Source organism: Ictalurus furcatus, chromosome 1 (assembly GCF_023375685.1).
Source record: "Ictalurus furcatus strain D&B chromosome 1, Billie_1.0, whole genome shotgun sequence".
NCBI classification, from domain to species: Eukaryota; Metazoa; Chordata; class Actinopteri; order Siluriformes; family Ictaluridae; genus Ictalurus; species Ictalurus furcatus.
Genome location: NC_071255.1, coordinates 11,761,120 through 11,785,234, shown reverse-complemented (window position 1 = coordinate 11,785,234; position 24,115 = coordinate 11,761,120). Strand labels below are relative to the sequence as shown.

Here is a 24,115-nt window from a genome sequence, read left to right as displayed (position 1 = left end):
GAGTCAGTGGCTACATTTTTAATCCACGAGTTTTCTATTGTTTATGACCTTGTTATTATCTGTATTGCTGTATGTGGTGTATGTATAACAATAATAATAATAATAATAATAATAATAATAATAATAATAATAATAATAAAGAGTCAAAAAAAGAAGAAATCTCTTTTCTTTGTTTTTATTGAAAAATGTAGTGTTAGACATAAACATTTCACCTGTCTGAACACAACGAATACATCTGAAAACATTTTCATTACAAAGACCTTTTTTAGTTTTAGTTTTTTCATAAATGCTGACACCATCTTGTCATTTTTAATAAAATCGCCGGTATACATCTTCAACACACGGTCATAACCATGTCCCTTCACCATGTGATAGAGAAAAAACACACAATGCTGCCCGCAGGTCTCTGATGAAAAATCTTGGACTTGTACTGCTGAATGTTGAATCACTCTAGAATTGCGGTTTAGAAAGTTTTTGATATTCTGTGGAAAACGATTGTCATCTGGTTTATTACCAAAGCTGTCAAAAAAACAACCCACGCCGACCTCGTTTATGTAGATGGCTAGCCAGTGTTCACCCGGGAGTCCTGAAGGATGCGTGTTGATTATCACCATGGATGGTAATTTTCTTAAGGGGGCTTTTGGTAGGTGGTCACACGGTAGTACGCCAAGAAAATGGGTATTACAAGAGATCTTATCCATTATAGCCGTAAGCTGGATGGTGTCCATTTTGCCTATTAATAGTAATCAACCAGGATCTGTCTGCGATTTGACACTTCGATGATGCTGTCAAATATGGCATAAACAATTAAGTTGATCGTTCGGGGTAGAGGTTGTCTAAAAAGTGCTCCTAGCCTAATGTTCCCAGACTTGATAAGCGACACGTGTTGACTGCAGTCTTCGTCCGGCGTGAGATTAAACGCATAAAGGGTATACCCATGCAGAAAATCCTCCCTATCAATAGCTAGAGGTTGATTTTTAAGATGCTTTCCAGAAGCCAGCGCTAACTGGTAAAATTCGCGTACCGCAGAGCCATTTCCATATTCAGGCTGCAGAGGTTTAGCGGGGTGCTGTTGGCCGTCCAGATAAACTGCCAAAAATTCTAGGTCATAGTTTTTAAAGGCGAACGGATTTTTATTATACGAGCCAGTAAACGCATCATTATCAACCATAGCCAGGACAACGGATTTTGGTAGAGTTCCTAAGAACAAGTTTTCTTGATTACAAACACGTGAGCCTACAGGGATTGAGAAGTTTTTCACACATACCCTGTCGATGGGGTATTTGGCTGGCGTCGAGAGCAATGCTTGCGCGTGCCCCAATCTCACACCTGGTGATACCGACACTTTTTTCACAAACAGTGAAGCTGACACGATGTTTAGTTTATAGGCCACAGCGTCGCTCCTCATCAAACAGAATTCATCTTTTGCCCTCGTCATGCGAATTTTAATGTCCACGCCGTTAAGCATTAGTTTTTCTTGAAAGAATATGTCACTGTGAATGGGGGCCAGTAGTTCAACAACGTTGCTGGCGTTGATAAATGCAGCTTGTTTGGTCAAACCTCTATTACCACTAGCGGGGTCCGTTACGTCCATGTGACCGGCAGTGTCTTTGTAAAAGAGCCCCGCTGAGAACAGCGTTTCAAGAGCGTCTTTACCATAATTGGTGAGACCCTCTATTATGCATCGATAAGGATATGTGTTGGAACTTTGTGATATGAGACGGTCTCCAAGCGACACGTCCACTTGTGAAAATATCGTAGATCCGGCATAGTTAATAAGTCCCACTGGGGCTCCGTCTGCTATGTCTGTGCCGTCTGCATTAGTGATTTTGACACGCAAAAAAACAGGGTGTTGTTTAGGTCCACATAATCCTCTCCAGTCCCCGCTATAAAAAACTCCAGAGGCGATGTTTCTGATATTGCTGACAACGGTGGTACTTCTATATATGTATTTTTTTCAGTAACGGTTTGTGTTAATGGTACTGTGAATAGGTCCAGCTCGGTTTTTAAGCATTCTTCTGACATATTGTGTAGTAAAGACATGGTCTAAAATATTGTTGTAACACAGGTCTTTGGTCTTTTTGCTGTAGAGCTGGTTGGTGTCTTCTTGTGCTTGCGTTTTACAACTGACGATTTCTTGGTGTTATGTTTTCTTTTCTTCATCGTTTGGCCACTCCTCCGAGCCATCTAGATGCTCTTCTGCGAGCCATCACCATTAGTCTGAATCTTGAGTGTTATTATTGTTGTTATTATTAAACGTATGCGATAATGTACTGCTAACAACATTGCTTAGTATGTTTTTTGCTGCTGATTTAAGATGTGGTGTGGCTATGCTAAAACCGCGTTTTAGCAAAGGAATGGCCATTCTAAAGAGACCTCTAAACACACCCCCTAACCCGGCTCCATACATAACTCCGCCCCCTGCATAACCGGGGAGCCCATTCCCCGCTTGATTCTGGTAATATTGGACATAACGCAGAGGGTTTGTGTGGTGATTGTTGAAATATGACAGTATTATTATTATTTTTTTAAACAAATTGTTTCATAGGCCTAAAATGCAGCTTGGCACACACCTTCCCGTAACTGAAGCGCACGTCTCGATTTTGATCGTCTTTCACCTGTATGGTTATCTCACTGACGGACGATTTATTAACCGATACGTAGTGTGGGGTGTCGTATCTAACACTAACATTCTTGTGGTTCTCCCCCTCTATATGTACACATCTCAGTAGCGGCACGTAGAAATCCCCCACGGTCTGGTATTCTATGACATCGGTATAAATATACATACTGTAAAACCCGGCATTAATGTCAGCCTGAAAAAGCGCATAAGTCATGCCAGATCTTTCAAGAACATGGTCCGTAGTTTCAATAGCAACTCCCGGTTTTAATCCTAAAATATTGGCCACCTTTCCATAAAATGTCAGCAATGTCTTCGGAGGGCCTTTGAGAAAAATTTTATTTTTAACATGGTCATAGCCGAGACTCGCACGTTGTGTCAGAGTCGCGTTGGTCTCCCTGATCAAAAAAAACGACGTCGTCATAATATCCAGTCTTTAACCTGTAAGATGCGTTTGATATACTGCCTTCAATATTATATTCGGTGACCCGATTCTCAGTCTTCGTTGTTTCACCATAGTTGAAAATGAACGTAGCATCTTCCTCGTTAAATGTGTACCACGACAGCGGATATTCAAATTCGATTAACCCGACTTGCCATTCTCCTTTTAGATTGATAGTTTTCGATAATCGAGTTGTATAACACGATATACTATTTTCCGGATAAACAGTCCTTGAGGCATTACAGGGAAGCGTTACATAAAAACCACCCGCAGTCATGATTGGTTTTTTACATGAATGTGTGCCATCTACGAGGTTTCGTCTGTTTTTATGGGATTCTGTACATCGACCAATTCTTTCTTATCCACGATGCGAATTTTGAGGGCCATCCGAGCCATCTAACCAAAACCATTGTTTTTCGACCTTGTTTCTTCTTGTCTAAAATTTTTTCCACTTTAAATGTTTTGTTTTTGTTCACAAATATTTTTTGTAATTCCTCTTCATAAAAAACACCATCGATGAGATCGCCGTCATAATCACACAACCTATAGACGGGACGTTCGCGTGATATGCATTCTGTTATAGTGAAAAACTCGTGCGTGTAGTTTTCTTTATAACCTTTTGTGAACGGACCTCTTACTTTAGAAATTCTAACAATGTCGCCAACATTATATGTAAATTTAGGGGTTACGACGGGGGCCGTCTTTAGATCCATATAGGTTTTTATACATGGCAGATTCATTTTCTTTGGACACATCAATAGGTCTCATCTTAATGCTCCTGTGATAGCTGGCATTGTATCCGTCCGTGATGTCTTGTAGAATATCGATATAGTGTTTGGAGTTTGTAGCAGTTAAATATCTCCACATCCGCCCTTTTAAGGTCCTGTTAAACCGCTCGACGATGCACGCTTTTAAATCGGTGGCTGTTGCAAAATGTTGTATGTTGTACTTTTTTGTCATGCTTTGAAAATGTTTATTAAAAAATTCTTTCCCATTATCTGTCTGTAGTTTACGGGGCACCCTGCCCTCATCCAGTATAGATTGGAAAGCTTTAGACACCTCGACGCCGGATTTATTTTTTAAAACCCGAGTCCACGCATATTTATTAAACATGTCTATGCACGTCAACAGAAAATGAACGTTGTCGTTTTCCTTGGCGTATGCAGACATATCGACCAGATCTGCCTGAAACTGCATATCAATACCATAAACAAAAACACGATTTCTTTTGTATTTTAGCGGTGCAGTTCTGTGTAGCGTGTAAGCATCCTCGCCGGCAAGCCAATCCGAAACTTGTTTATCTGTTAAACGAACCCCTGTTTCTTTTAAAACACCGTCTTTTAAACGTTTTTTACCACCAAAAGACCCCACATTTGAAGGTGTGTAATAGACTTTTTTCAGGTCTGCTGTCATGTCTCCTGACATGTCCACACTTTAACAATCACAAAAGAATAACACAGATGGTCTTAAACGTCTTGGTATTTATTTCAGTAAAAGATCATAAACATTATCATACATCATCATTGAGGGAGTGTAGGAATTTTATACACATCACAGTGTTTTTGTCAACCACATACGCTATAAATGCGTCGATTATTTCACAGACATCTGTCTGGTCATTTCTCTACAGCAGAATTTCACACACATCATACACATATGTACACATACATAAAATGACTGCAATTCTAATATGTCTGCAACATTCAGTCACAAGATCTAGTAGTTTTGTGATAGAAACCAAAATCGGTTTGCATGCGTTAATACACATATGTACCAAAGCAGTCCAATCACACACCGTACCTCGCACAAGACACATCTGATTCACGAGATTTGTTAGACGTCTCGGGTCAACATCGCATCCGTTTACAGCTACGGATACACCAACACAGTCCGTAAGGCATTTGTACAACAGACTGGACATCTCACACCTAATACGGCGTTTAAGCAGACTCTTTGCTAATCCTGTAGCGCTGCACACATTCCCCATCTCAAACGGTTGGTATGACCCCCTTCCAGCTGTCCACGGCGTCGTAGACGATCTGCTCGCTGCTGACATCCACAAGTTTCTCTCTGACCTCGTTAAGCCTTTGCACGATGTACACTTCGTCCCACAGCTCGTGTAGAACGGCATCCACCGATCCTTGAATTCTCTGAGGGTTAACCTTCAAATCAAACCGACTCAAGGCTTGAGCGATGAAATGTTTAAGCCCAGGCTTGAGCAGATCACGATAGTTCCTCAAAGTATTTGTCAAAGAAATACGCGTCAGGTTCGAAGAGACAAGAGTGTCTAAACTGACTCGGATGATCCACTTCGCACCCCAAACAGAGATCTTTCAGTTTTTTATTGATAACATGCTCCAGAAGGACCACGACTGTCGCTTTTATAATCTTGAACGCGTCAGATCGAATACAGCCGTCTGTGTCACCAACACCTATGTACGCAGAGGCGCCAGTTAAAGAACCGCTGATTCCGTACGGAGTTGTGACGAAACTTAGATTATGATATCCTAATTCCTTGCAGAAATTATCCAACCACTTGTTGTCCTATGTTTGCGAAGTGGCCTCTAGCGTTGTCGCGTTGTCGTCAGGCAGAGCTGGCGCTGTCTCCGGGGTGTTGCTGTAGCAGGCGTATGTAGAATCTTGAGACATCTTCGTAATATGTGTTTGACTGTGACACAGGCCACCCCGTTTTTAATCATCACAGCATGAGGGCGGTCTTAAGAGAGGATCTCCGGAGTTGGTAACGCCCTGCTCGGGGTTAAACGACAGCTCCTTTACAACCTCATCACCCACACGAAGAATTTTTGACAAACTAATACATTGTTGTTTTTTTCTTGGAGCAAAAGTTAACTCCTCAATCTTTTCATCAGCACCTCCTATAGACGTGATGCAGAACCGTTTTCTAGAGATATTAGGAGTTCTCGGTGTAGCCATTGTAGCAGTTAGTTGCAGACTGTCTTCTGTGTTTAACCATAATGTCTTAACAAGCTATTTAAAAACCCATTAACAACCCGACAGACACTCATTATCATAAACAATCTGTAGGATCACACACGACCCCCCCGCTCATAAAAAAAACTCTTTGGTCAGGAAGAAACAAAGGGCCATAAATTAAGCACTCCTAGAGAAACGCAGGCCTGACAAGGACGAGGCCATAAATTAGCCCTCTAGTTCTACCGCTGTGATTGACATTTTGACAGAACGTACTGGCTACGATGAAAACACGTGTATGGGTGTGTTTAGAGAGAGAGAGAGAGAGAGAGAGAGAGAGAGAGAGAGAGAAGTGTCTGAAAACACGTATGTGTGGGCGGGGTTTAGCGAGAGTGAGGTGTCTCAGTTTAACTTCATTACTGCTTAACACAGCGACTGGAAGACATCTCTCGAAAAAAACTTATCTCCTAGTTTAAACATCTTTTAACCAGCACTTTAACATTTTTACCTCGTAAGGATCTTTGTTTAGAAGTCATGTAATATGCGCTATTCTTTTTAAACAGCTCTTTTAACCATTTTTACCTCCTAAAGGTTTTATGTGTTTTTTTGGAAGCCTAGTAATACGGATTCTTTTTAAACAGCTCTTTTAATCATTTTTACATCCTAAAGGTTTGTGTTTAGAATGTATGTAATACAAACGATTATTTTAAACAGATTCTTTTTTTTAAAATAGACGCTTTAACTCCTAAACTTTTTATTCAAATGTAAACCGGGATCCCTAAAAACATAATCAACAATTGTTTTCATTTATTTCACAAAACAAATATTCTACTCATATATGTACACATTCAAACATCATGCTTTTCTAACAGTGTGTTTACACAAACGAAATAAGGCCACACAGTAGCACAAACACATCCCCATATTAAAAACATTATTTCTTTTCAGACGTATTTCACCCCACCAAAAACCAAACTCATTAACATAAACACCTTTTGTTGGGAGGGGGGCTATTTCCCCCACACACACCTCTCCACAACACCCCCAGACACAAAGGAGCCAGATCGACCAACTGATACACGCCATAGGGTTACCCCCCTCACCACCCCTACAGACCTGCCAGTCAGGGATGCACAGAGGGTCATAAATTATCAAACACACTACTTTGATTGACAGTTTGACAGAAAGTGTATGATATAACTATTTAGCACTTGTGAGCTCCTCCACCACTGTTTTATATGAACAGCAAACAGAACAGAGCCCCAGGTTTATAACCTGAAAATTCTCACATGGTTGATACTGGATCATATGAACTATTTATATCAGTTCAAGTTCATGTGGTTGAGTGAAACTGCCCTCTTAGGATTTTCCACACATAAACTAAACTCTGTAATAAACAGCACTGTAAATGAATCCAGAAATTGTATGACATTTTCAAAAATATGTCTTCACTGCCAAGTCTAGTCGATCTTGTTGCTAATTGTTATGCCTCAAATACCCATAAAATATACTTCAAACTATTTCAGACATTTGACCCTGTCCACCACCTAGTGGCAGAGGCAAAACATCATCTTAACCTGCAATTTCCCCATCTGAACTCTAAATCAGTGGACTGTATACATGACCATCTATCCACACCAGCAATGTAGCCCATTATGCTCTTCACCATGTTTGAGCTGACTGTGGGAATGACTGATTAGTCTGTGGACCACACTATTGTGCATGTGGTCTTCTTCAGTGTGGTGTCCCATCTCCTCCTCCTCTGCCTCCTTAGGGCCATGATGAGTGACACACGGTGACACAGGAGATGAACAGGTAAGTATAAACGTAAAAAAAAACTAGAAATGGCTAAACTAAACCGAATGTAAATTTAGACAACGATTTGTGGCACTGAATGTAGTTTACTGTGTCATTTTGAATGATCGTTTAGTTTACTGTGGGTTCTGTGTATGTGTTAGCCACCTCTTTGATTCAGGAACATCAGCTGCTGTGGTGTTTATAACCAAGGCTGGGTATGTGTGGTTTGCACTACGGCCTGGGAGACCACCGGTATCTCCTGTAAGGAACACAAGTATGATGGCCAGTAATATTATAATCATGACCATATTGATCACCTTCATGATATTACCATATAAATCATAGTTTAAACCCTCATTTAACACTGTTTTTATTTCAGAGTGGAGAACTGCAATGACCAGATTATGCAAAAGATCAGACAGTATGTTGTGTTCACAAAATATGATGACACAGACAAGAAAGAGGGAAGTGAGAGAAACGACCAAGGCCCAAGACCCAGCAGATATGAAAAGCATGCAAGATATTTAAGTGCTTTGCTGGCAGATTACACACCACAGCCTTCTCATTTTAGACACAAAGAACATCAAGCATTCACATGCTCAAGAGATGAAACCTGTTTGAGAGATGAAACATGTTGGAAGTATATTGATTCTGTACAACTTCATGTCATTATGTTATTGAGTGAATGTTTTGTGGTGAAAAATTAGAAATTTTATTCTTTTTTAAATTGAATCACTGAAAAAAAACCATCATCTCGCTACTTATTTTAAAATCAGCTACATATCGGTATATATTTATAATATATATTTTAAAATACATTCTGCAAAGTTATTTTTAAAAAATAGTGCAAAGTATCAGTGCATTTAAAAGCATTACAACTTAAGAGTAATATAAGCACAGAGTCACTTTCAATGACTACACTTGTATTCTCATTTTCTCAGTCTTGTAAAATACATAGCATGCCTACTTGATTGTGCATCACAGAACAGGATTGTTTCATGTACTGATTCTGTATTTCTTACCATTTATGAACTGCATTTGTAAAAATTAAGTAAAAGAGTAAAATGATGATATTAAAGGCAAATGTAACAGATGTATGTGATGGTTATGGTTGATCATTCTCCACTTTTAATCTCTCTGGCAGATGTACTGTGACAACACCCCACAGCGGTTTGAAATCCAGTTGTTCATTTGTGACCTCTCTGCCTTTAGCAGTGCACAGGAGTCTTGAGAGTTTGGTTGTGGCTGGCCAGGGGCCCAGTAGCTGCCAATAAAAAAAAAAAAAAAAAAAAATTGTTTAGTTACACATACACTGACTGGCCACTTTAATAGGAATACCTGTACCCTGCCTCTTTATAAAATTATCCAATGACCCAATCATGTGGCAGCAGCACAATGCATAATGCACAAAAGAAAAGAGCTTCAGTTAAACTGTCCAAAAAGTCAGAAACTGCTGATCTTCTGGGACTTTCACACACAACAGTCACTATAGTTTACACAAAATCCAGTGAGCAGCAGAGACAGCAGAATCGCCTTGCTGATGAGAGATGTCAGAAGTGAATTTTCTTCCCCTTTCTATATTTATACTTAATTCATGATTTATATACATACATACATACATACATACAGGTCTTTATTTTGTACAATTCTATGAAAAAACATATTGGCAAGTCTATTGATTTATTAATGGTGTATTTACTAAACTAGTTGCCTTTAAGTGGCAAAGACAAAACTGCATGTCACAGGCAGCGGGTTAACTACACTCACTGAACACTTTATTAGGAACACCTGTACACCTACTTATTGATGCAATTATCTAATCAGCCAATCATGTGGGAGCAGTGCAATGCAAAAAATCATGCAGACACGGGTCAGCAGCTTCAGGTAATGTTCACATCAACCATCAGAATAGGGGGGGAAATGTAATCTCACTGATTGCTGGTGCTAGATGGGCTGGTTTCTATAACTGCTCATCTCCTGGGATTTTCATGCACAACCGTCTCTAGAGTTTACTCAGAATGGTGCAATAAAGAAAAAACATCCAGTGAGCAGCAGTTCTGTGGACAGAAACGCCTTGTTGATGAGAGAGATCAACGGAAAATGGACAGACTGGTTTGAACTGACAGAAAGGGTACAGTAACTCAGATAAGCACTCTGTACAATTGTGGTGAGCAGAAAAATCTCTCAAATTGCACAAACATGTTGAACCTTGAGGCAGATAGGCCACAACAGCAGAAGAGCATGTTGGGTTCCACTTTTGTCAGCCAAGAACAGAAAGCTGAGGCTGCAGTGGGCACCGGCTACTTCCAGCATGATAATGCACCATGTCACAATGTGACAATGAGCTCAATGTTCTTCAGTGGCCTGAATCCAAATGAACACCTTTGGGATGTGGTAGAACAGGAGATTTGCAGCCTGAAAGTGCACCTGAAAAATCTGCAGAAATTGCATGATGTAATCATGTCAACATGGTTTTGAGAGCAAAGAGAGGCCCTACCTATTATTTATAGTTTTCCTAATGAAGTGCTCAATGACCCTAAAGCTTGATGTTTGTATCTTGCTAGAAGAAAAGACCATTTTAAAAGTATGTTGAAAAAGAACAATATCTCAAACACATTAACACTGCACTAAATATCTGACCAGGGCTTTTTCTTTACACAGCACATAATGCATTGAACAAAAGAGATTCCAAAATGAATGTTTTTTGTGATATGTCAATCTGGAAAGGGTTACAAAGCCATTTCTAAGGCTCTGTTACTCCAGCAAACCACAGTGAGAGCCATTATCATGGAATGAAAAAAATTTGGAACAGTGCTGAATCTTTCCAGTAGTACTAGCAAGTACTAAAAATTCTTACAAAATTCCCCCAAGAGTGCAATAATGACTCATCCAGGAAGCAACAAAAACCAAGACAAATATTTAAGGACCTGCAGGCCTCACTCGCCTCAGATAGCATCTGCATTCACACTTCCACCATTACAAAAAGACTGGGCGAGAAATGGTATACATGGGAGAGTTGCATCGTAAAATCCATTGCTAAGTAAGAGGAACATAAAGCCTCATCTCACATGTGCCAAAAAACATCTTGACCCCCAAGACTTTTTGGATAATGATGTGTGAACTGATGAGTCAAATGTGGAACTTTTGCAAGACATGGGTCCCATTACATGGCCTAAAGCTAGCACAGCATTCCACAATAAGAACATCATACTAACAGTCAAACAAGGTTGTGGGAGTGTGATGGTGTGGGGATACACAACAGCAAGTCCATCCCTTACTGGCTCAAATGAAAGAAAATTAAGGTTTTGGAGGTGGAGGCGGCTACAAGTGCAGATAAGAGCTTTATTGAAGAGAGGCAGACAAATCCAAACCGTGAGACATAGGTGTGATCAAACAGGCAAATAGTCAGGTGATCGGCATATCAAAAATATGGCACAGAAACAAAATACAAAAGGCTTGGCATGGTGATGACACCAAATATTTCGCATCAAACAAAGAACCACGAGAGGTTTAAATACCAAATGAAATCAAGGGTGAAGCACAAAACAGGTGAGACTACTGATGAACAACTAATGACAATACAGGGGCAGAGACAGGACAGAAATCATAACAAATGCACATGTCAAAAGTAAGCAAAGTTAATGTCACTGAAACCCGGAAGCACGCGTGCTACAGCGCTAACGTGAGGGGAAACCACGACAGGAGTGGCCGAGTCAATGTCCTGACTTGAGTCCCATTGAGATGCTGTGGGAGGACCTTAAACACGCACTACATGTTCGAAACACCTCAAATGTGGCTGAATTAAAGCAATTCTACAATGAAGAATGGGCCAAAATTCCTCCACAGTGATGTGAAAGACTGATCTCCAGTTATCAGAAGTGTTTGGATGCAGTTGCTACTGCTAAAGGTGGGACAACCAGATATTAAGTTTAGGATGCAATGACTTTTCCACATGGGTGATAGACAATATATGGCCAAACGCATGTGAACATCTGAACATCACACCCAAACTTGAGCCTTCCCCAAACTGTTGCCACAAAATAGGAAACACACAATCAGGATGTCTGTTTGGTGTAGCACCAAGATTTCCCTATACTGGAATTAAAGGTCTCCAAACCTGTTCCAGCATGACAATGCCCCTGTGCACAAAGCAAGATCCATGAAGACATTGCCAAGGCTGGTGTGGAAGAACTCAAGTGGCTTGCTCAGGGCCCTGACCTCAAACTCACTGAACACTTTTGGGATGAATTGTGGATTGAAATTTGGGATGAAACACTGAAACATGGTCTGTGCCCCAGGCCTCCTCACTTGACATTAGTGCCTGACTTCATTAATGCTTTTATTGCTGAATGAGCACACATTCCTACAGCCACGTTACACCTGATCATCACACTCATGTTACATCATCCTATTCCAGAGTTAGTCCACCTTTGCTGTTATAATAACCTCTGCTCTTCTGGGAAGGCTTTCCACTAGATTTTGCAGCGGAGATTTGTGTTCATTCAGCCACAAGAGCATTAGTGAGGTCAGGCACTGATGTCAAGTGAGGAAGCTTGGGGTGCAGTTTGCATTCCAGTTTATCTCAAAAGTGTTCAGTGGGGTTGAAGTCCACACCAACCTTGGCAAACCATATCTTCATATAGCTCACTTTATGTATAGGTGTACATGTTTGGGCCTCTTAATTCCAATGAAGGGAAACTGTAATGCTACAGCATACAAATACATTCTATACAATTGTGTTTTTCCAATTTTGTGGCAAGTTTGGGGAAGAACTACATATGGGGTCATGGTCAGGTGTCCACAAACTTTTGGTCATATAGTGTATATCATGCCAAAAACAGACAGAAAGAGAAAGAAATTGGGAACTGCATTCAGAGGTTAGAGGAAGAGACAAAAGATGGCTGAGGCTGTGTTAGACCTTACACTTCCAACCATCTAAAATGGAAAGCATTTTGACATGCATTTTTTTAATATAATAAAGGAAAGTTTCTGAAAAAAAGGTTTATGAAATGTTTGTGTACGAGATTATAGTTCTGTTTGTTGAATGTAATTTATTATGTTGATATTTTTGTATCATTATTGAGTTATTGCATCACTGTGATATAAGTAGATCAGTGAAAAGACAAATACAATACTCAGTGCTGCCCATCTGTTGCTATGCACATTTTGTGAACCCCCTACTAACTACTCCCTACATCAGTGTAATGGGACTACTATACGACCAACAATGACCATGTGTTATTCTGGGTGGTGGATCATTCTCAGCACAGTAGTCACACTGACTGTAGTGGATGTTGCACGGGCAAGCAGCTTTGCTTGTAATGAATGTAAATGAATAATGTAATGCTGATTTAAGAAACACTCCACCCACCAAAACTATCCAGAAAACAACAATCCTGTGATGAGAAACTAAGCACTGATGACTCACCTCTTGGTTGGTGCAGTATTGTTAATCCACATCCACTGCTTTTCTGAATAACGGAGCCCAATCCAGTATAACACGCTCCTTATCTCAGTTAGCCGTTTCTATAGTAATAAAGACAGAATTAGTAGCAGTAAGATATTCACCTTTATCCTATCACAGCAGAGTGCTTTAATAGTGACGTCTGTTTCAGTTTGCCTGATTGATTGATTGATTGATTGATTGCTTAACCTGCAATCCTTCATTGTCAATGACAGCCAGGTCTCCGCCTCGTGTCTGACAGTCCTCCCTGCTCTGCTGCCAGGTTAGACGAGTCCTAGCTATGAAGTAGCAGGAGTTCTCAAACTTCAACCAGCCCTTCTCACATACAGTGCACCGATACCCTACAGAGAAACAGCAGGTTTAAATATGCAGCTCACAAGTTACAAAAATAAACATAAAGAATTCACACCAATAATAAAATAGGATAAGGGAGCATCATTATAAAGAAATGACTAAAAGTGAAGAGCATTTAGGGTAATTGTGAATGTTAGGAAGTGATTGTGTTTTACCTTGGTTTAGGGGGTAATTGGGCATTGTCTGCACTTCAGCAGAGAGATCTGCACACTTCTGACTGGACTGAGCTTCATTTACTGAGGTTTTCGCATCAAGAGAACAGATTGTACAACAATATATCAATTTTCTATTTTAGACAGAAAATTAATGATTTATACCTACATATCCAAGGCAGCTTCTGTCTACGTGCTACAGAAACAAGTGATATTACAGAAAATCCTAACAAATGTTATGTTTATCAAGATATTTGATGTCAATACAGAAAAACAGTTTATATATGGCTAGTTTTTGCCACACCACAGTTCATCAAACAGTGGAGAAGTCAACAGCCAATATACAAAATGCATCCCTGATATATTCACAGTGAAGTTATTTTGTACCTGACAGGCCAATGAAAATCTTGCACTGCAAATACAAAAATCTTAATGCGCTTTATTTTAGTTTAAATTTAGAACATCCCTAGAGTAAAAAAGAATTCGTTATCCAATGGAATCTTATTGGGTTTCTTTTTAAAATCAGAAGAAATTTTCTCCATCATATTCAATGCTGTACAATGGTGTTTCATTTGTGCGCCATCTAGTGACAAGACCAAAAATGAACAAAAAACAGAATTAGGAGGTGCAAAATGGCAAATAATACTGGTCAACAAATCTTTTGCTACCTGAAAAGCTTTGGGCTGCTGAGCCAGAAAATCACCCTGACATTTTCCTATCTTTTTTTTTTTTTTTTTTTGATCACATAATAATGAGTCTTTATTGGTCAAATATACATATGCACAGTGAAATTATTTTTTTCACATACCCCACACGTCAGGAAGGTGGGGTCAGCCATGATACAGCGCCCCTGGAGCAGAGAGAGTTAAGGGCCTTGCTCAAGGGCCCAACAGTGCAGCTTGGCAGTGCTGGGGCTTGAACCTCCGACCTTCTGATCAGTAACCCAGAGATTTACCTGCCAAGCCACCACTGCCCCTGACATATGCTAGAAATGCAGCTTGGATACACCAGCAATTACATTTCATTTGCAAATAGGACAGCCATGCTAAAGAATCACATTACATTAAAAAGGACTGGCCACACAGTAAATATATGATTATAGGACTGATAAGTGTGGCGCATAAAGCACATGTGAAACCAACAAAGATATTTTTGCATTCTCTTCCTATAAAACATGGGCAGATGATTTAATGAAAGCCATGAACAAGAAAAGCAGAGAATTTCAATATTTGAGACAGATGTTTAGGTGGGGGCTGGTTATAGAAATCAAATAGGTCATCAATGACAGCCAGTTTGAAGAACGTCTAGTGGGGCCAGAGAGAATTGCATGGAAGGCATTCAAGAATGTTTCTGAAAACATTCTTGGAAACTATAGCGCACCAAACTATGTCCAGCTAGTTGACAGAAATGCTTAAAACATACCACATGTTGAACATGGGGTTCAGCATATCACTAGTTTTGAGTAAGTTACTCAAAAAAAGAAATCCACTACAGATTATTAACTACTACTTTAAAATCTCAATTTGATTACATTAGTGATTACTGTATGTAAAAAGTCATAAGTTTAGTAATTACTTTCATGTTACTTTCAAAATCTATCAAACCTACAAAAATACATTACAAAAAGTTGGATTTATCATAAAACTTGCCTCGGGTGTTGTCACTGTTTGTAGAACTACCAGACCGATAAAATATAAAACATTTCTAACTAGGCTAGTTTGGTGTTGCTAGGCAAGGGGAGGCACAGATAAGCTATCACGGTATGGGTTTAGCTGCTACAGTGCGATGCAAAGCACATTATCTTTCCTTATCCTCTGCTCATATCATGTTCACGTAAACTGGAACTCATATAGACATTTAAATATATTGTTTTCCTGCTCAGCATTAGAGGATGTTACTGTTTCTGTTTCAACCCCTTTACTGGTTTAAAAAAAAAAAAAAAACAGCAGCATATATTCATTTTTCTTTACACTGACTCTGAGCTAGCATTTGTCAGAATTGAGAGACTGTCAGCCAATAAGACACGAGTATTTCCACGTATTTTCCTGTAAATGCTGTCTGATTGGTCTCGCCTGTGTTTACTGGAGATATAAAATTACAACACCACCGTCTTCATTTACTGACATTCAGTTACGTAGTGACAAACTGCTCCAAGTGGAGAATTAATCGGGGCTAAAGAAAAAATCTTCAGGGTTACAGCCCGCAATGCCCAGGTCAGGTTACGCCCCTGGTAGCCGTACAAAAGATGATTTATTTTAAAAATGAATTTTACTTAATATTGTTTTCTTAACAGTAAATTTGTAATGCAAGTAACATAATTTTATTGACATCAGTAACTGTAATCAAATTACATAAAGTTAAAATGTAATGCGTTACATTACTGCGTTATCAGAAAATGTTATTAGAATACAATTACTAATTAGTCATTAGAATTACTTTGTAATGCGTTATACCCAAATCTTCTTATCACTAATGATTCACTTCCTGCATTCACATAGATGACTTCTGTGCAAATCTTGGTGTCTGATGGGCAAGGTGAAAAGTCTGAAGACATTGCAATTAAAGAAAAACAGTAGCAGTGCAACTGGATTCCAAGTGTTGGCAGAATATTGTTGAACGTTTCGACAACAAGCATCAGATTTTTTTTTGCTTGTTTTGTTTTATTTATTTATTCGTTAATTGATGCATGTAGACATCTGATTCTTGCTCAACTTCAGTTTTGCTGCATATTTAGCATTACCTTTAATGCAGCGGTTCTCCACCAGGGGGCGGGAGGGGGGCTGCGAATTTTTCTCAAGAAAAACATAGACAGGACATCATTTGGGTACTCGGTGTATTTTATTGCTTTTCTTTTCAAATAGAATGAGCATAAATGGAAAAACTCTGGGGTCTCTCTCCTCTGTATTTTCTTTTCGCTGGGGAGAGGCGGAGCTTAGTCTGCCTTTTATCGAGCTGTCAGTGCAGATCAGGGTTGCCAACTTAGCGACTTTTCAAACGCCTAGCGACAAATCTAGCGACTTTTTGGACAAACCTTATTAACTTTCCAAATATCACCAGTACTGTCCTGCAAGCGCGAGGTCTTGCTTTCCTGCTGCACTCTCACCTCGATCTGTGTCTGCTCTGTTCAGTGAGGGGCTGAGAGCCAGAGATTATGTCATGGATAACGAGACGCACTCTTCGTCCCAGTTTATATCATTCTTATGCGAATGTTTTTAGGACGCAAGACGAATGGAATGCAACATGTTAAATAGTACACATGATTACAGCCTAGTTCTCTTGTTCAAAGTAGTTCTAGTGTTCAGAAACATTTTATATCATTCATGTTCCATACCTGTCCGTTATATAGTTTTATAAAAGTTATTTTAAAAAATAACAAGTTATGAAAAGTAATTAAAAAAAGTTAAAAAATAAAAATAAAAACACACAAAAGCAAAAAAAAATCTATCTATCTATCTATCTATCTATCTATCAATCAAAAACAAATGCCACATGATAGGGAAGGCTTGGGGGGCTTTGGCTGCAAAAGGTTGAGAACCTCTGCATTAATGGAATGATGTATTAAATGGGTTGTTGTTGTTGTTGTTGTTGTTTTGTACAGGGTTTTTTTTGGGGGGGGGTGGGGTTTGCATTATCCCACTTGTTAGTCATAAGCGTTTATAACTCGACAGACACACAGGTGTCATAGCTGTAGTGCAAAATAAGAAATATTTATACACCAAAATGTCGATGCTGTCCCACCAGTGTTAATAAAGTTATTCTAGAAAGCTATAACATCCGTTATACTTTCTGTATCTGAGTCAAGACAGGAAGTCGATGTGGTGTTGTCGATGTGGTGTTGTCGATGTTTACAGCAGCACTAGTTTAGTGTTAGCGAGTCAGTAACCTGCTAACCGCTAATGCTTTACTCACACTTCATAGCCAGAGCAAGAACCACAGCCAGTAAGACCAAAGTCAGGATGATGAAAACAGCGGAAATCCTCTTGTACAGACGAACTTTCTGGTAAACATCTAAACACAGAAGAAATAAACGGTTAGTTAGTTCAACCCATGGCGTGTAGAAACAACTCTGTGTGTAATTAGTTTTCATCCTTCACCTGTGTTCGACTCATCCTTCACTTTCCCAGACACTTTCACATCCGCATAGGGTCCGAAATTACAGAATTTGATGTACATGATGGGATTTAATGGAGCTCAGTCGGGTTTAATGTGTAAACTTCACACCATGATTGTTGATTGTTCTCTATATATATAATATATTATGCACGCAGGTCAGTGAATGTGGATGGTTCTGTGTTTATCTCCATGGAAGCCTCACAGCCTGGTGTGAATGTGAGTGTGAGTTGTCTTGGGTGTTTTCACACTGGCACTTTAGTCAGTAACAGAGCACAGTTTGCGTGAAAAATTGGTCATGTGAAAGCTGTCATGCGGACCGGGGGTGGGGGTTCTATCAGGGTTACAATTTTTTAAAAACCAAACCAAAGAAAGGAATCTTTTGATATAACACAATATGGACAAATGCTTGATTGTGGGGGAAATAACTATTGGACACATCAACATATTTTTCAGTAAAAATACATTTTCAATGAGGTTATTCACATGAAATTTTCACCAGACTTTGGTATTAACTCAAGAAATCCACACATATAAAGAAATCCAAACATTAAAGTCTATAAATGAAGTTATTTGTAATAAAGAGGAATGACACAGGAAAAAAGTATTGAACACGCTAATTGTAATTTATTTAATACTTAGTGGAGAAGTCTTTGTTTGCAATGACAGCTTCAAGATGCTTACTGTATGAAGAAATTAAGGGGCCGCAGTATTCAGGTGTGATTTTGGCCCGTTCTTCTAAACATATTGTCTTTAAATCTTGTTGAATTGAATTTGAGTCAGGTGATTGACTGGGCCATTCTAACACCTTGATTTTTTCCTCTAAAACCAATTGAGAGTTTCCTTTGCTGTATGATTTGGATCGTTGTCCTGCTGGAAGGTCCACCCACGTCTCATCTTCATCATCCTGGTGGATATCAGCAGATTCTTCTAAAGAATCTCCCGGTAAAGGGCTCCATTCATCGTTCTTTCAATTATAAGAAAGTCTGCCAGTACTGTGATGAAAAACAGCCCCACACCATGATGCTTCTACCTCCAAACTTCACAGTTGGCATTGTGTTTTTAGGGTGATGTGTAGTGCCATTTCTTCTCCAAACATGGTGTGCAGTATGACAGCCAAAAAGTTCCATTTTGCTCTCGTCTGACCAGACTAACTCTCCCAGTATTTCATAGGCTTGTCCAAATGAGTTGTAGCAAACTTTAAACAAGCTTCGACATGCCTTTTCTTTAGTAATGGAGTCTTGTGGGGTGAGCGTGAGCAGTGGAGTGCATTGCCTATTGTTTTCTCTGTGACGATGGCACCTGCTGCCTCCAAGTATTTCTGGAGCTCTTTCCGAGTGGTCCTTGGCTCTTGGGCTATTCTTCTGACTATTCTTCTGACTCCCTGGTCAGAAATCTTGCGAGAAGCTCCTGTGCGTCGCCGGCTGATGACGGAGTGATGTTGCTTCCACTTGAGGATAATGGTGCTTATTGGAAGATTCAGATGTTTTGAAATACGTCTGTATCCGATTCCATCAATATGTTTCGCAACAATAAGGTTGTGAAGGTCTTGGTAGAGCTCTTTGCTTTTACTCATCATGAGATGTTTCTTGTGTGACACCTTGGTAACGAAAAGCCTTTATATACACCATCAATTTACTAACCCAGCTGATATTAATTTGCACAGATAGGAGGTATAATTACATTAGGTCTAATGGATTTTCAACTGGTTCCTTGCCTTACCTTGCCTTGGAGAACTGCTTTTTCTTAGAAATACTTTTTTTCCTGTGTCATTTCACTTTATTACACATATCATCATTTGTGGACTTTAATGTTTGAATTTCTTTATATGTGTGGATTTCCTGAGTTAATACCAAAGTCTGGTGAAAATTTCATGTGAATAGCTTCATTGGAAATAAATATATATATATATATATATATATATATATATATATATATATATATATATATATATATATATATATATAATTGAGCAACACTTTCATCTGACTAATATTACTGCACATTCAACCTCAGATCTTTCCCTGAAACATGAGACTTGTTTTAGGAGAAATAAGCTTTGCCGTGTCATCACATTTAGCCTAAAAAAAGAATTGACAACTTTCAGTTTTGCAATTGACCCATGAAGTGTCTGTCTCATGGTTCATGTTATATGTTAGTTCTCTTTTTGAGAAAGTTCGATGTTTGCATGGATCATATTTTTTTTCACGTCTCCCATTCACCCTACATATAACCACCTTCTTACATGCATTAGTCCATGTCAAAGAACTATAATGTGTAGTTGTGCCACATCATTGGATAATTACAACATTTTAATGAAATAAGTACATTTGTATTTGACCTACATTACCTTTATTGTGTTTTGGAGTGGAACTGGACATCGTAGTCATATAAATATTTTCTGATGGATCCTTCAGTTTGCAGTACACACTAGTTTCTTCTCCTTCGTCTTCCTCTTCTTCTTTTTTTTTTACTTCCTCTTTCTCAGCTTTTATGGGAAGAAGACATAATGACCAAGTGGATTCAATATGAGAAAATGATTCAGAATAACTGATTAATTTATTTACATTTCTCTATTTCTTAATTTTATTCCATTTGTATTTTTGTCTTATTTCTTGCAACCAAAAGTTTAAAAACGATTCAAATTTATTAAAACTCTCGTTCAAAATGTAGAGACTTCAGTTAGTAGGAACAATCTAATCTTATACAGTCCCCTCCAAAAGTATTGGAACAGCAAGGCCAATTCTATTGTTTTCTCAACACACTGAAAACATTTGGGTTTGAGATCAAAAGATGAATATGCAACAGTAGATCTGAATTTCACATTTTATTTCTTCATATTTACATCTAGATGTGTTAAACAACTTAGATGGCATGTTTTTTTTTAACCTACCAATTTTTTCAAGTGACCAAAAATATTGGAACTTGTAACTGATTCTCTTTCTTGTTGTGAAGCAAGCCCAAAAACAATAGTTGACATCACCAACAATCTCCACAGGGCAGGGGTGAAGGTATTACAATCCACTGTTTGAAGAAGACTTTGAGAGCAGAAATATAGAGGCCATACCACAAGACGCAAACAACTCATCAGCAGTAAGGCTCAGAAAGCACGATTGGAATTCAAAAATATTGATTTTCTGTCATGCAAAAGTTTCAAAATGGTAATTAAAAAAAACTACTTTTTTTCAAAATCTTGTTACTCCAGTTACAATTTTAAATACTCTCATTTTTTAGTTGTTGATATAATTTAAAAGTGATTAAATATATAGATATAATAGATATGAAACCTCAACACAATGCCTGGGAAATGATGCTCTGTGTATTACACTTTAAGTTAAACCTACTTTTTGATCACTTCCATTCCCGTATACCAAACACTTGAATGCAGAGTTTGTCACACATTCACCACTCATCTTGATTTCAGTGTGAATTTAACATGAATTTAAAGCAAGATTTTATGCCTACAAAGATGTTTAGTGTTTTTGGAACATACACATAGGGAAAAAATGTTGAATGCAAAAATGAAAGTGTGTAGGCACAAGAGGAGAGTGCTTTTCTCAAGTTCTGTGTGTATGCTACGAGCACACTTTTTGGTTTAGCAATAGTTATATACCAGCCTGTCCATTTTATTATAGCATACTGTATTTGAAGCACTATACATCTCAAATGGCAGAGACATCTCAGTCGCACTGCTGACCCATGACGTACCTTTTTACTTTTCTTTTTTTTTTTTTTTTGCAATTTATATGTCGGAGACAACTTGATATTTGCAAGGCTCTTTAATTTTTCTTCAATTCAACCTACATATAGCCAGCTTCATATGTTCATTAGACCTTATCACACAACTTAAATTCATATGACAAAATTTAAACTGTGCCAGTTTCTTAGTTCTTTTCAGGCTTTTCCTTAAAAAAGTAAAGGGATTACCTTCACTGCGTTTTTGAGTGGAAGTAGACGTTGAAGCATTATAAATATCCTCTGTTGGATTCTTCAGTTTGCAGTACAAATTAGTTTCTTCTTCTTCTTCTTCTTTTATTTCTTTTTCTTTTTTGTCTGCCTTTTTCTCAGCTTCTAGGGGAAGAAAAAGTGGATAACCAAGTGGTTTAAATATAAGAAAATTTGATGAAAAACTCAGGCACAAAAAAAAGGCACAAGCAGGAAAACATACAAACTGGGAGCTATGTATAAATTTGCTGAGATTTTGTTCTAAGCAGCTTATCAGTTACCAAATTAATATTTGTAAAATACACAATGCTGTCAATGCAAACTTTTTTTTACTTCTTTAGGTTTCCTTAATTTTTTTAAACCTTTTGTTCCTTCCATCTTGCTTTAGTCTGCAGTTGATCACGCTTTGTACTTTAGTGCTAGTTATATACCAACATGCCCATTTTACTATCATGCTATATATATATATATATATATATATATATATATATATATATATATATATATATATATATATATATATATATATAATTTAATCTATATTCTTTAAGTGTTATGAGTGTCAAAGTGTAGAGACATCTGTGTCACACTATTGATCCATGAAGTCTCTGTTCTCTTTATTTGACTTTTGTATTTTTGCTTTTGATTAAATAAGTAAAGGTTTTACCTTCATTGCCTTTGGGAGTGGAAGTAGACTTTGAAACATTATAAATATCCTCTGTTGGATTCTTCAGTTTGCAGTACACATTAGTTTCTTCTTCTTTTATTTCTTTTCCTTTTTTTTCTTCTTCTTTTTTTTCTTCTTCTTTTTTTTTTTCTTCTTTTTTTTCTTCTTTTTTTTCTTCTACTTTTTTTTCTTCTTCTTCTGCCTTTTTCTCAACTACTAGGAAAACAAGTGGTGTAAATATGAGAAATCTGGACAAAAAGTCGGGTACGGAAAAGTACAAGCAGAAGAACATACAAACTGAAAGCTATTTTGAAATGTATCAGTAGTTTATCAGTTACCAAATGACCATTTGTTGAGTACACAATGCTATCAATGCAAAAATTTTGTTTTAGGGTTTCTTTTTGTTTTGTTCTTTTTGTTTTTCACCTTTTGTTCCTTCCATGCTGCCTTTCTCTGCATCCTTATTGTCTGGTTCTTCTGCTGGAATGAGCTCTTTCATCTCCACTTCAGTCATTTTCTCTCCGTCCATGGTCTCTCACGTTCTGTGCTGATCTTGTTTTGTTTTCTTGACCAAACCCCTTACTGTCAGAAGGCAGAAAAAAAGAGACTTAGACAAAAGGTACTTTTTGTGTATATAACTACTATAATAGTCTTGTCATGCTCAGACTAGATCCATGTACATTTACAATGTTAGCCAGTAATAGGGATTATAACAAAGGGTGTGCTTACTTCAGTCAAAACAGGAGGATCACTGCTCAGAGAAATACACAAAGCATTTGCCCCAGTTCACACTTATACTGTGTCTTGCTTTCTTAATACTTCCTCGTCACATTTAACCTAACACATCATTAACACCACACGACCACTTCTCGCTTTCTTTCACCACTATTGTCTGCTATAGTCACGCCTTCTTCAAGAAACCAAAGGTTCACAATTGCACAATTTACTTTTATTCTAGGAACTGTCAAGTGTCCAATTAGAAACAATCTCCACAACAAGAAGCTTTCAAAGCTTAAAGAGGCAGAAATATAACCAGCGTATATAGGCTCTTTTAAGTATCTTTCAATCTTTCAAGCTGCCACATTATCCCTCAAACTACCAACACTCCTTCATCTCTCTTCTCCTTACCCTCCCTCCAACCCTTCAACAAACATGCACTTCCAGGGATTAATTAGCAGACTATGTATAAGCATCTGTGTTTATATGTTAGCCTCTGAGTAGACTGCCTTACAGAACATCTAATACCTGAACAAAGCTTCTCCAGTTCTTGCTGACTTCCTCCAGACCAAATACATGTTCATGCGTGCACACACACGTACACACGCACACGCACGCACACGCACGCACACGCACGCACGCATGCACACATTCACACATACACAAATGCACACACACACACTGTAGTAAGGAACAAAGAGTGCAGCAGTACTTTTGTTCCATGCGCTAGATTTGCATTATCAATGTATAGGCATCTTCACCTCTGGGATAATTTCTTAAAGAATTTTTAGAAAGTTATCAAAAGTTTAACATGACATGCAGTCCCCTCTGAAACTATTGGAATGGCAGGCCAATTCTTTGAAGTTTCTGTTATTTGGTAAATACCGGCATTTGACTGTTAAAAATTCAAAATATA

The 24,115-nt window shown here is 38.3% G+C and overlaps 1 protein-coding gene across 5 annotated transcripts in view; it reads right to left on the bottom strand.

Annotated features, from left to right (window-relative positions):
- Positions 1–23,389, bottom strand: part of LOC128608173 (natural killer cells antigen CD94) — a 55,718-nt gene extending 32,329 nt beyond the window's left edge. Inside the window, exons 1-10 of one of the 5 annotated variants that reach the window (XM_053625714.1) lie at positions 23,212–23,387; positions 22,909–23,064; positions 22,483–22,698; positions 21,798–21,941; positions 20,221–20,358; positions 17,670–17,768; positions 13,764–13,844; positions 13,444–13,595; positions 13,219–13,316; positions 6,786–9,054 (exon numbers count right to left, since the gene is read on the bottom strand). In XM_053625714.1, coding sequence (XP_053481689.1) covers positions 8,919–9,054; positions 13,219–13,316; positions 13,444–13,595; positions 13,764–13,844; positions 17,670–17,768; positions 20,221–20,358; positions 21,798–21,941; positions 22,483–22,698; positions 22,909–23,011 — 1,167 coding nt within the window. In that variant the 5' untranslated portion in view covers positions 23,012–23,064; positions 23,212–23,387 and the 3' untranslated portion in view covers positions 6,786–8,918. Of the gene's footprint in view, positions 1–6,785; positions 9,055–13,218; positions 13,317–13,443; positions 13,596–13,763; positions 13,845–17,669; positions 17,769–17,854; positions 18,219–20,220; positions 20,359–21,797; positions 21,942–22,482; positions 22,699–22,908; positions 23,065–23,211 lie in introns of those variants that run through there. The other 4 variants (XR_008386014.1, XM_053625691.1, XM_053625704.1 and 1 more) reach the window with 4 other exon arrangements.
- Between the last annotated feature and the right edge of the window lie 726 nt (positions 23,390–24,115).